The sequence below is a fragment of the Halichoeres trimaculatus genome, unplaced genomic scaffold, assembly GCF_033239565.1.
Source record: "Halichoeres trimaculatus isolate MK-OKI-2021-1 unplaced genomic scaffold, fHalTri1.1 fHalTri1_scaffold_1, whole genome shotgun sequence".
Taxonomy (NCBI): Eukaryota; Metazoa; Chordata; class Actinopteri; order Labriformes; family Labridae; genus Halichoeres; species Halichoeres trimaculatus.
Window position 1 is genome coordinate 37,016,164 of NW_027437179.1, and position 12,913 is coordinate 37,029,076.

At 37.4% G+C, this 12,913-nt stretch overlaps 1 protein-coding gene across 1 annotated transcript; it reads right to left on the reverse strand.

The window, feature by feature from the left end:
• Positions 1 to 1,589: 1,589 nt before the first annotated feature.
• On the reverse strand, positions 1,590 to 11,073 carry LOC141791362 (glycerol-3-phosphate dehydrogenase [NAD(+)], cytoplasmic-like). Its single transcript, XM_074671760.1, has 8 exons — positions 10,988 to 11,073; positions 8,103 to 8,280; positions 7,874 to 8,014; positions 7,632 to 7,770; positions 5,182 to 5,294; positions 4,776 to 5,012; positions 4,568 to 4,674; positions 1,590 to 2,126 (listed from the first exon to the last, which is right to left on the reverse strand). Exons 1-8 carry the CDS (start codon positions 11,029 to 11,031, stop codon positions 2,030 to 2,032), a joined length of 1,056 nt encoding a protein of 351 aa, XP_074527861.1. The 5' UTR covers positions 11,032 to 11,073; the 3' UTR covers positions 1,590 to 2,029.
• Between the last annotated feature and the right edge of the window lie 1,840 nt (positions 11,074 to 12,913).

Below are 12,913 nucleotides of genomic sequence, written 5' to 3' on the forward strand. Positions count from 1 at the left end.
ACAACAGATTAATTGGGGAAATTTAAAAAAAAATAAATAAATTAGAATTGGATAAGTAATAATAATGAGATGATACCAAGTCATTATTATGAGAGACTATATCATTGATAAAATATTCTCTTTTTTTACGACTTGATAATTTTCTATTATTATTATAACTATTCTTTTATTTGAACGTTCCCTTTTACTGGCATAAATTAGCGTTCCCTTTCTTTTCGTACAGCCGTTTCACTCTTTATTTTGAAAGTGTATGGTCCTGCATCCTGTGTTAAGAGGCTGCTGCCGGTGACTTTGACACATCTTGGCTGCCGCCCCAAGATGTGGACTGGAATTGAGGAAGTGAGGCGGGTCCCTGCTCTCTCTCGTAGAGAGGATGGGCGCTGTATATGCATGCCCGGCATCCAACCTTGTGTGTTTTTGTAAGTGCACAACAGATTTTTCTTTTTCTTCTTCTTTTTTTTTTAATTTGAGGTATTATGTGCTAATAAAGCATGGACATTTACTACAGACAGGTTAGCTCAACAAGTGTCCTCTTAGGTAGATAAATCTAAGTGCAGTGTGGGGATCGTGATTGATGTGATGGCACACCCAAGCGGTCAATCAGTGCACTACAACTACAAGTCATCATGGAATATTGTGTTACATACTGACCTTTACATTAAAACATATTTTTTGGAATAATAGATACACATTACACTCAGCTGAAAGTCTTCATGCACGCCTGTAATAATTCATTTAAAATCTGCAATCTTTAACGTGCAAAATGTCTGAATATGACACCTCTTCTTCAAAGGCAACACAATGGAGTCCCAAGTATTTGGAAACACCGCATCCCTCAATCCAGACTCATGTTGTTACACAGGGATAAGGCAGCTGCACTGCTGCTCTAAATCTAATTTTAGATGGACATTTGCCCCTTGGAGCGCGTTATTATTAGAAATCTCATAGGGCAGTTGACTCAATAACTATGCAAAGGATTTCAGAGAGGGAGTTTAAACAAGTGGTGAATGATGTAACTTCAGGGTATTTGACATAACTTAACAACACAGCTGAGAGAAAATAACACTTTTGTTGGATGAAAGTGCATATAAGCAAAGGACATTTTCACTTTCATCTTCCAGAAAACTGGCAGTGCGATGAATATGTATAACATTTTCGTGGCCAGAGGAAATAGGCTGCTGTCTGGTCCAGCTGGAATTTACCCCACAGTGATTAGAGTAACTGAGTGCTGATGGGATGCATTGGCATATGGTGACATGACAGATGGTTATTAATGAATACACATTGGCTTTTTGCATTTTGCAACAAAATCGAGGAAGAGAGTGCATCTCCAAAGATTTGTGAGGGGATATATTGTAAATTAAAGACGGCACCGTGAATAATCTATATTGTATAACACAGCTAGTCCCGAGGTGGGATGTCCCCCTAAAGAAAGGTTGAAGTCGACGGTAGAAAATGGTAAAGGTGAAGAGTTTAGAGTGGCAGCCTGGTAGAGCTTAGGTCAGGTTACAGGGAGGCTGAAGAGAGTGTGAGAGTGTTTCCTGCAGGCAGTGAGTGAAGAAGAAGCATTGAATATGAACACACAGTCAACAAGTCAATAATTTATTCCAAAATAAATCATTTTAAGTTTTGGCAGCATCTTAAGAAGACTCCAGAGGAGAAAAACTGTAAGATTCGTACCTGCTCAGTCGTTTGTTTAACACTGGGAAACATTCTTGAAAAGGCAAGTTAAGGCACTTTCTTTTATCAGGAAATATGTAACATTTCGTAACATTCAGGTTGGTTTGTGTTTTGTGTGAGGCAGAGTCATTCAAATTTAAGACTTGAGGGTTTTAAATAACATTTTAAAGTCTTATCTATAAAAACAAGAGTTGTTTTTGTCAGCGAAAGCAGCTTCAGTTTCTGTTCGAGGTTCAAACGTGAAAAGAGACAAGATCAGACATCCTTCACCTAACCTTCCCCCGTCATATCGCCTTCAGTCTGCAGTAGTGTAAAAATCAGCTCATTCGTCGCTCCTGTTCTCAGTCTTTTACATGTGCTCTGGGTGGTTCTGCAAACACTGGATGAACTCTGTGACTGGGTGGCCATTGAAGCAAATCTCGTACACGGCAGTGAAAAGAGGAAACCTGGAGACAAAAGGAGAACAGATTGAACGGAATGAAGAACATTATGTGACCAGTAGTTAGACGTACATACCCCAAAAACTTAAACTTTCATAGATTGTAGGTTCAGGGCCTACAATTTAAATGATTTCAAGTATTTATTTATTTATTTTTATGTAATTTGGGCTTCCAGCTTATAAAAGCCACGAAAACAGGAATTCAAAAAATTAGAATACTGTGAGGAAATCACCATTTACTTTCTTAGGATCACATCAAATCAATCAAAATATGGTACTATCAAAGGGATATGTCAATCTTCAATACTCGGTTGGGGACCCCTTTGCCTTAATCACTGCCTCAATGCACCGTGGCATTGCCTGGGAGTTATAGAAGCCCAGACTTCCTTGATGCTTGCTGTCAGCTCTTCTTTGTTTTGGGGTCTGGTGCCCCTCATTTTCCTCCTGATACTACCCCATAGATTCTTAATGGGGTTTAGTTCCAGCGAGTTGACCGGCCAGTCAAGCACTGTGATGGCCCCGGTATCAAACATGGTTTTGGTGCTTCTGGCGGTATCGGCAGGGGCCAGGTCCTGCCGGAAGATGAAATCTGCATCTCCATACAAATTCTCAGCAGAAGGAATCAAGAAGTCCTCTGAAAAGAGGTACCCAAACTTTACGACACCAAGGCCCCCCCAACAGTGTTTACTTCTAGCAGGGGACCCCCTTTGAGAACCAACAGACTATGCTTCAAAATATGTTAGAAATGATAACTTTAAGACTGTATTTTCTAACCTTTTTCACTTTTTGATAGTTATTACAGTTGTTTAAATCAGGAAATTAGTAACAAAAAAAAGCCAGACTCACACAAGTAGGTTGTAGCAAAAAGGAGGAGGCATTTCAGGGCACTGTCAGCCTCAAAGTTCAGTTTTTTGGATAGCTTCATAAAAAGCGCAAACCAGGTCTACACAGATCGTCACAACGTTATGCCGAAGTCGCAACTGTCAGAGCAGGTGCGGATAGGTACAATTGGAAACATGTCAACCCAGCACTTTATCAGGGATGGTACCTATCACATTTGAAACGATACGATGCCGATGCCCGGTACCTGGCAATTTATAGCTGTATTCAACTGTACCAATTTTCCATACTTTTTTGTGTTTGTGTGGTAAAAAAATATAAATTTGTTTAATAGTAAAGTTTTTTTTCTCAATTTAACATATTTATTCCTTAGAAAATAACCTTGTAATTCTGTGTTCATGTTAAGCATGGAAAATAATTTAATTATTATTAAATTAGGTACCTAAACATGGTACCTTTTGATTCTACGTGAATCGGTACCTGGTACTTTTGACAGAATTTGGTCAGTACCTAAAAAGTACCTAATTTGGTAGCTATCCTAACACTTTATGTTTCTTATGATCAGGACAGATGGTTACAAATAAAAAAAGAAAACCTAAATGTAAATGAAAAATAAATAAATAAGTAGATTCTATTTTTTTCACTTTCCTTCAAATTTCTGAGGCCCCCCTTGTGCTCCCTGGCAGCCCCCCAGGGGGCCACAGCCCCCACTTTGAAAACCACTGCTCTTAAACTCTCTGGTAGACTGCTGCGGTGACCTTGGATTTAAGAAAGCAGAGTTTACCAACACTTGCACCGGGCATTGCAGCCCAAATCATGACCTCAAGCAGCTTGGGTTCTGTTCCTCACCCGTCTTCCCCCAAACCGTTGGACCTTGATCCCCAAATGAAAGGCACACTTTACTTTCATCAGAAAAGAAGACCTTGGACCACTGGCCAACAGTCCAGTCCTTCTTCTCCTTGGCCCAGTTGACGCTTCCTGTGTTGGCTCAGGTTTAGAAAAGGCTTGACCCAAAGAGCCCATGTGGTGGTTTTTGAAGCTGTGACTCCGCTGAAGCCCACGGTCATCTCTTTGGCTGGTGCATCTTGTCCTGCCACATTCTGCCCTTCCTCTAGACTTTCCATTGATATGCTTGGACACAGCACTCTGTGAACAGCCCACGTCCTTAGCTATAAACTTCTGTGGCTTACCCATCCTATGGAGGGTATCAATAATGGTCTTCTGGCTAGTCGTCATGTCTACATTTCTTCACAGTATTCTAATTTTTTGAATTCCTGTTTCTGTGGGTTTTATGAGCTGAAAGCCCAAATTATGTAAAAATAAACAAGTACATGCAATTGTTTAAATTGTAGGCCCTGAATCTATAATCTATAGTAGTAAAAATTTTCCATGATATTCTAATTTTTTGGAAAGGGTCTGTAAATATAATTACTTAATTGCTGGGAGGGTTAGATGAACACATAGCTGTGTCTATATGTTCGAATGAATCTTCAAGCTCTGATAATGAAAAATGAAGTCAATGCAAAAATACTATAAATGGAAAAATAGCAGATTGTAGACACAAAGAAAAAGCCACACAGTTGAAAATCCTCTCAGAGCCAAACTTACTTCTCCACCATGCCTTTCTGTTTTAAGATAACGTGGACCTCAGACGCAGTGGCTGGACCTTGAAGCTTCTGTCCGTTCAGCAGTTCATTCTCCAGCTGCTCGATGGTCTGAAAACAGAGACATTAGATTTGTCAGTGTCACAGTTTCCATTTTAAAAAAAGGAGAAACAAAGGGGAATAAAGGGTGAGATCACATCCTTTTCTCTTACTTTTCCTGTTTTGGCAAAAGCTTCCCCAATCTTGCGGTTGCGTCCTCCGTAGCAGGTTGTGATGAGGTCAGCGATGCCGCAGCTCTCCAGAAAAGTGGCCGGGGAGACGGGACAGTCTGTGCAGAAGACTTTGGCGAAGGCGATCATCTCCATCAGTCCGAGACGGATCACGGCTGCTTTAGTGTTGTCTCCAAATCCCAGACCGTCGCAGAAACCTGCTCCCACCGCTACGATGTTCTGCAGGAACAACACAGAGGACGATGACGACACAGATTTCACCAAACTGCCCGTGGCAAACAGACATTTTATCATATCAAATTAAATTAAATTAAATTAGAGGAAATTACATATTATGCATAATAAATGACAATTTATTAGTAAATTTGTTACGAGAAGAAAAGCGAACCTTTAGTGCCCCACAGATCTCCACAACATCAGACTCCTCCACTACAGTCACACGGAAGTTGGTGGTCTGCATCAGCTCCTTCAGCATGGGCCCGTAAGCTTTGTCTTTGCATCCTGAGCAGATAAACAACAACAAAAAAATCATTAACTGTTCCTATTACACAGCACTAAACACATCCATTAAAGGAACAGTTATGGATGCACAGACCAGTTTATTTTCATAGTAAAAAGTATGCTATAGTATGCTTTTTGTGTTAAATACAGGGGATTTCATTCCAAATACAAGCAAAAAAAATGATAATTTTAATGAAAATGAAGGGCAACTATTAATGAAATTAAATACTTTCACCGTTTTTATGAATTTTATTTTTATGTATTATGTGAAAAATATATTTTAAAAAGAATTAACATTAGGATATATAGATAGAGATGAATACTTAATGTTAATGACCCAGAAAAGGATGTTAAAAGAAAAAGAAAAAAACACAAATATGGACAAACTAAAAGGGGGACATAAATAAAATCAACTTTAAGACCAAAACTGAAATCTTATCAAGTGTTTTATCTTATTTTAAGTTAAAATTGTCTTTTTATACTTGATATGAGCCATATTCAACTTATCAGTCCAGAAAAATGTCTTGATTCAAGTTATTTAGAGACAAAAATGAGCTCTGAATTGTTTGAAACAAGTAAAAAAAAATCTGCCAATGGAACAAGAGAAAATAGCAGCAACATTTGCCTGAAACTAGAATAATGTCTTAATACAGGAAACTTTTAGCTTGTTTTATTGACAGATTTTTTTACTTGATTCAAGCATTTCAGACCTAATTTTTGTCTTTAAATGACTTGAGACAAGACATTTTTCTGGACTTTTCAGGTGAATGTGGCTCGTATTAAGTCTAAAAAGACATTTTCTACTGAAAATAAGTCAAAAACACTTGATAAGATTTCAGTTTTTTTGCAGTCTCTTTTTTTGTGTTGACTTGTTTCATGAAGTTGTTTTTTTCTACTTTTACTATCACATTTTATTTCTATTTTGTTTATTTAACCTTTATTTAACCAGATAAATCTCATTGAGATCTGGATCTCTTTTACAAGGTTGACTTGGCCAACAGGTCTGCAGCACACATCATAATAAATAAATAGGTACAATGCGGTAATTAAAAGAACTATTAAAACATTATTTCAGACTAAAGTTAGAAATAAATTACAGTCAAAGCGCTGGAAGTGTGTCGAAACACAAGTTCAAAAACACATGCACTGGTCCATAGTTTCTTGTTTGTCATAAAGAATGTAACGGAAAGCTCTCAGAGAAATGAGTTTGGACAGGTTAAGATCTGTCTGGAGAGCATTCCACACATAATGGGCAACAAAGCTGAACACTTTTTTCTCCTATTTCAGTCCGGACACGAGGAACAAGTAGTCAAACGTTTTCTTGGGAACGCAAAGCATAAAAGCTTTCAGATCTTTAGAGGTGTGTAGATAAGTATAAAGGAACACAGCCAAGCAGAGCCTTGTAAATTAGAGTCAGCCAAATTACACATTTTTATTTTTGTTTTATTCTCAATTTCTATGTTTTTCATCCTAACTTACAAAAAAGAATGAAAAAAGTGCATTCATTTCTCATTGATTTTGTCTTATTTTAAGTAAAAACTGTCTTATTATACTTGAGATGAGTCACATTCACTTTATCAATCCAGAAAAATGTCTTCTTTCAAGTTGTTTTGATGCAAAAATGAGGTCTGAATTGCTTGTAACAAGTTATATATATATAAAAAAAAAAGTTTTTTCTTGTCCCATTGGCAGATTTTTTTAACTTGGTACAAGAAATTCAGACCTAATTTTTGTCTTTGAATAACTTCAAACAAAACATTTTTCTGGACTCATCAGGTGACTGTGTCCCATATTAATTAATTGCTAATTATTAATTATTTTCTCCTGAAAATAAGACAAAATCACTTGATAAGATTTCATTTTTTGCAGTGTGACACTGAGGATGATTATTCCGTGTTTAACCCCAAATATATGGGGTATCATATCAACTTGAGATAAATGCAAATGCAACTGGTTTTGTTTATGTTTTTTAACACAGAGGAACAGAAATCACCAAAATCTTAAACTGAACAATCTCAGTTTCAAATAGAGGGCTGTAAAAAGCCAGCAGACACTGATAAACTAATGTGTACGGACAGATATGATCCATGAGGACACGGTTTTATTGCTTCTCATTGTACGGTAAGATTATATTAATGATATCAAAATTAAATCAGTATTTGTATCAGTCTCATCTAAACCAAGGCTGAAACCTCTATTTACAGCTGTCTACACAGATTTATCCATCTGATAAATCTAAGCATTGCAATTGAATGCTGATAACAAGAATGTACTAAACAAAAAAAAAAGATTTTATCTTGAGAATTGGATGGTCAAAAATCCAATAGCACTACATACCAATAGTTGTTTCACAGAACTTCTCGTCAGCCACCTCGTTGGCGATGTTTGCTCCCATGAGTACAGTCATGGCGATGCCCAGCTTCCCTTTAATGACCTCTGAGATCAGCTTCAGACCCTCTGGACCCGCGTCTACACCCTACAGCAGTCAGCAAACCACAAAGTTCATAGAAATTAGTCCACCTCCTGAGATTTTGTTGTTCTTTAATGACTGTTACAATGTTTGGATGTTAAAAAGTCACCTTAATGAGAGACAGCCCCACAGCGTCCTTCTTGATGTGGTCTTTAATGGTGTCACACACTCTGATGATGAACTGATGAGGCACCACAAAGATGAGGACGTCTGCTCCTTTGACAGACTCTGCCAAGTCTGGAACGGCCAACTGAAGAAGAGAAGGAAGATAAAGAGTTGATCGCACAGCAAGTGAAGAAGATGGTGTCAGATAACAATGAGAGTTATTCTGTGCTCACCACGTTGGGGGGCAGCTTGTGTCCGGGCAGATATTTCACATTCTCATGGTCTGTGTTGATGATTTCTGTGAGTTTGCGCCCGTTCACCGTCTCTTCGAACACCCACATGTTCACCGTGGTGTCAAACTGCTCATACTTGGCTGCGTTGGCGCCCACGATCTTGGCAATGGCAGAGCCCCTGTGGAGACATGAGGACGCACAATGATCAGAGAGGAGCCAAGGAATTAGCTGGATGGACTCACTTCGTCTAAGAATACACCCCCTCTTTTTTTGTTTTTTCAACCTTGATGTGTTCAGGGTTTGTGGTTTCACACTAATTCATTTAATCTTGAAGTTAAGAGTGCATACGTGTTGATTTTTTGAGCTTTCTCTGGCTGACATTTCATTTTTTGTGCGGTGTTACATAACAAATGTTCTTTGCATCACCTCTCGCTGATAATGATGTGGTTTGACTCTCAGGGCAGCAGAGGTGGTGACTTCCTGAGTACATTTACTTGATGATACTTTGTTTAGGTACACATACTCTCTATTTTATGCCATGTTTTTCTCACATCTCTACATTTTGCAGGGAAATACTTTTTCCCTGCAGTTAACAGCTAACAGGAACAATAATTTAACAGATCCAGGTAGTAAATAAAACCTTATGAACAAACATAATAGCATGCATTTTAATACATTTGGCTCCGAGGTATTGAAGACAATTAAAATAACAAGAATCCAGATTCAAAGGTCAAATCTGTCTGTGCGAATTTTCATCTTCTAAATTTTGAAGGTGAATCTGTGGTACTGTTTTTGAGTAACATTTTTGAAGCAGGACTTGTACTGAAAACAGAGAATTTCAACTAGGGATGAGTATGATACGGTACCGACCATAGACTGTAAAAAAAAAATGGACGTCCGCTTGCTCGGCTCGAAGTGAGGTCTACACAAAAAACTGCTCCCCCTGGTGGCTGGCTGCAGCATAGGTTAAAAAATACGGCTTTCCGGTCATTCCAGATGGGCTGTGGTCAAACTTTAAAAAATGAATACACCTGGAAGAAATGTTTCTCATGTCTGATTGTTTTGGTGATTTGAAGATATCATTTGGCTGCCTTGTATTCAAGTCCTCTTTTTTCTGAAAAGTTTCGTTTTCATTAGTTATACGAGGTTAAAAACAAGGCTTTACGTACGTTCAACGATGATTGACAGCTGCCATTCTCATGTATTTTTTCGGGGATTGTAAAATATGTCGGGAGGTAAGGTCAAGAAGTGATTAGACTCTCGAAAGAAAAAAAAAATGTTTTTTTCATCCGGCTCCACTCAGATTCTCCCAGAATCCCTTACAGTCTCTACTGCACAGACTCTGGCTGCACAACTGCTACAATGGCTGCACCTGTGACGGGGGTATTTTGGTTTCAAAACCATACAATGGTAAATGGCTGAGCCACACTGTCCACTCTATAAACAGTCTGTTGTACCGACACTCAGTGGTACCAGTTTTCGGTACTTTTTTGTGTTTATGTGGAAAAAAATATCAATTTGTTTAACAATAAAATATGATTTTTCTTCAATGTATCGTATTTATTCTGCGATGTATGAGCTTTCAATGCTGCGTTCATGTCCAGCATGGAAAATCAACCACTCTTCCACTCCCTCACAGTCACAAGGATGCATTTAGGTACCTAAACATGGTAACTTTTAACTTTATGTGAATCGGTACCTGCTACTTTTGACAGAATTCTATGGGTATAAAAGTAACTAATTCGGAAACCATTCCAAATTACAACATTGAGTTATTGCTACTTCTTGCGATATCAGAAACACACAGTCAACATTTATTTAAAAAACATACATATTTCTTTTGTCACTAATCTCAGTGTTTCCATGACAGAACGATCAGATGTCAGAACAACCTGTGACTCTTTGGCTTTGTTTAGTCTGAGTTGTGGTGAAGAAATTCAGAGCCACATGGCTGACCTTGCTTTTGCAGCCAAGAATCACACCTCAGGTGATAACAGAGAAGAAGACGGAGCAAAAGTGGCGTCTCATTTGAAGAAAGCCTCCTCCAAAGTCAGAAAGCAGGGTATGAGAAGTGGCTTTTAAAGTTTAGAAGAGTACATGACACATTTTAGTCTTGTACATATGACATATTACAGTTTTTGTTCCTCTCCTGATATCTTATGGCACTTTGATGCAACTCAGAGCTCTCTTTATTCAATCAAGTAGCTTAACATTTAGCAATTTAGCTTAAATGGTAAAGTAAATAGCAAATAACTGATTCAGAAACACTTGAATGAAGTTCTCACAGTCTGCAGTAGCATAATATGCTACTTGTGTTTCAAAGAACTGCTTTAGGAGTAGTGATAATCCTATGCTATACATGCTAATTCTTCACCAAGGTTGACATTTTTTGTAGTTTTTCTTGAATATAGCCTTGAATGCCAAAGGCTAGCTTGTAGCACAGTTCCATTCACTTTGTGCTGCTGCTTTTCTACCAAAGGTAAATATGTCAGTCCTCTCCCTCTGCTCAGGCTAATGTAAATGTCACTGAGTATCAACAGCTCCTGAAGGCTGACTCAGCACAGCTACAGCTGATGAATAAGAGACAGGAACTGCTTCTTTGATCAAGATTTGCTGTGAGATTGTTTGGGCATCAAAAGCCAGTATTAACTTCAGCTCCCACTCCCTGCAGAGCTGAACCAGTTTGCAGTCTTTCACAACAAACTTTATCAGCTCTGAATTATTTATCAGCTGCTGACAGAAGCCTGAGTTGCCTGATTTCTTTAAAGTTAGAAAACTTTTAGGTAGCATTTATAAAAACACTCTTTAATTTGTGAGGAAACTAACCCTGGGAGCAGGACTGAAGATATGATGACTTCAAACTTCACAACAAACTCTTCACTCACCAGTTACCAGAGCCGACCACACAGACTTTCTTCGGTGCTGCCATCCTGTGTTTGTCCCCTCAGACGGAGCTGCTGCCGGCGTGAAGACAGCTTGAAGCCGGCAGGGAGAGTATTTATACCGGACACGCAGAAGAGGCTCCGGCAACACCCTCCACTGCTGGTTGGTCTGCTCCACCGGCCTCAGGGACACTTTCTCTCTTTCTTACACACACACACAGAGGACACACACTCTCTTTCTTAAACACACACATACAGGGACACACAAACTACACTAGGAGAGTTTTCACAGTGATTAATTCAACTATTAATTTCCTCAGTCATGGATGAAATATTGTGAAATTCACTTTGGTTAGTTAAAAAAATAAATTGTCTCCTGATAATTAAGCTCAAACAGTTTCATCAACATGAAGAAACGAAAATGACAACTTCAAGCTCCTGTAAGAAATTTTAGTTGCGTTGATTTTGGCGCCCCCTGTGGACAAAGTAATACTTCTCATATCTCCCTAATAAAACATTAATTAGATTTTCTTACAAAAATATCTAATCCTGACATAATAAGTAAAATGTATCACTATTTCTGACTATTTGCTGCTAAAAGGCAGATACGTTTTTTTTTTTTTTCCCAACTATTTTCTCCTGACCCCTTCACAGCGGTTGCGGGCATTTAAAATGCAATATGGAAAATTTACATGTAATTGGGTTTTTTTTCAACTTCCTTTTTACTTTTATTTTTTCTATATTATTTTAAAGGTTAATACTCATTTTATTTACATATCATTATTATTATTATTATTATTATTATTATTATTATTATTATTATTATTATTACTATTATTATTATTATTAATAATGATAATTATTTGTTTTTCTCCATTTTATTCTGTTGGCTTTTCACTTAGCTATTTATTATTTTTTGAATGTTTTTTATTTTTTTATTTCATCTATAAATGCATATGTATGCCTCTAGATTCAAAGCCAAGAATTAAATAAGTAGGGTGTGGAAAGAAAGAAAGAAAGAAAGAAAGAAAGAAAGAAAGAAAGAAAGAAAGAAAGAAAGAAATTTTACTTGTAGCTAATAGTAGTAATAGTCTATTTTTTTATAAGTCACACAAAGGTACCACTGTTCTTTTAAGTCTTTTGCTTGAGCAGTTAAAAATTTCTCACAGGAGCTTTAAACACCAAATGACAATATCTGTGTCTTTTAAATTTAGGGATACATGGCATTGTGGTTAAAGACATTTTTGGAGAATTCAAACTTGCTTTTTGTGTCTTTTCCAGTTTTTTTTTTTTCTGAAGAAGCATCTTCATATTTGAGAAGCTTTTGTAACCACCTTCAGCTGCAAGTTTCCTTTCTTTTTTTGGTTACATCAGATCAATATAAATTTAATTCCATCATCATTTTTTTTTTCAGATAAATTCTAGTAAGATCCATCTTTAAAGCTTCTCACAAAGCAACAGTAAAGTAAACCTAGAGGAAATAACCAATCTCCATTGAATACAGAACAGATTATTAACCCCTGAAAGGAAATTCAGGTGTCAGGCAGATGAAAATGTAAAAATTACAAAGAACACATATTAAAAAAAATAAAATCTAAAAATGAAATTAGAATAACAGAAATATTAGAATCATATAAATCACATAAATTCACATTAAGCAAATAAACTCTCAAATTCAGGTGTCTGGAATCACAGAAATTTGCTTCCCTAAAAATGAGTCAGCATCTGAGACTCACAATGACTCAACCAGTAATGTTTGCAATGAAAAACATAGTTTCAACAAGAGTCAGAAAACAGGATTCACAAAGAATAACAATATTGAGTCATGTGATTTTGAGCATCAATTACGGTTCGACTGCAACATCTCATGGTGCAGGGTTATCACCCTCTACTAGGTTTTCTAAGGGATCCAGATCTGGAGGAAGTGCA

What these genes read in the sequence shown, in the direction of transcription:
- LOC141791362 (XM_074671760.1), bottom strand. Translation starts at nt 11,031, where the DNA reads ATGGCAGCACCGAAGAAAGTCTGTGTGGTCGGCTCTGGTAACTG. An exon ending in AGATCTGTGGGGCACTAAAG is followed by an intron (nt 5,013 to 5,181) that starts GTTCGCTTTTCT and finishes TTGTTCCTGCAG; the next exon opens with AACATCGTAGCGGTGGGAGC. An exon ending in CTTTTGCCAAAACAGGAAAA is followed by an intron (nt 4,675 to 4,775) that starts GTAAGAGAAAAG and finishes CTCTGTTTTCAG; the next exon opens with ACCATCGAGCAGCTGGAGAA.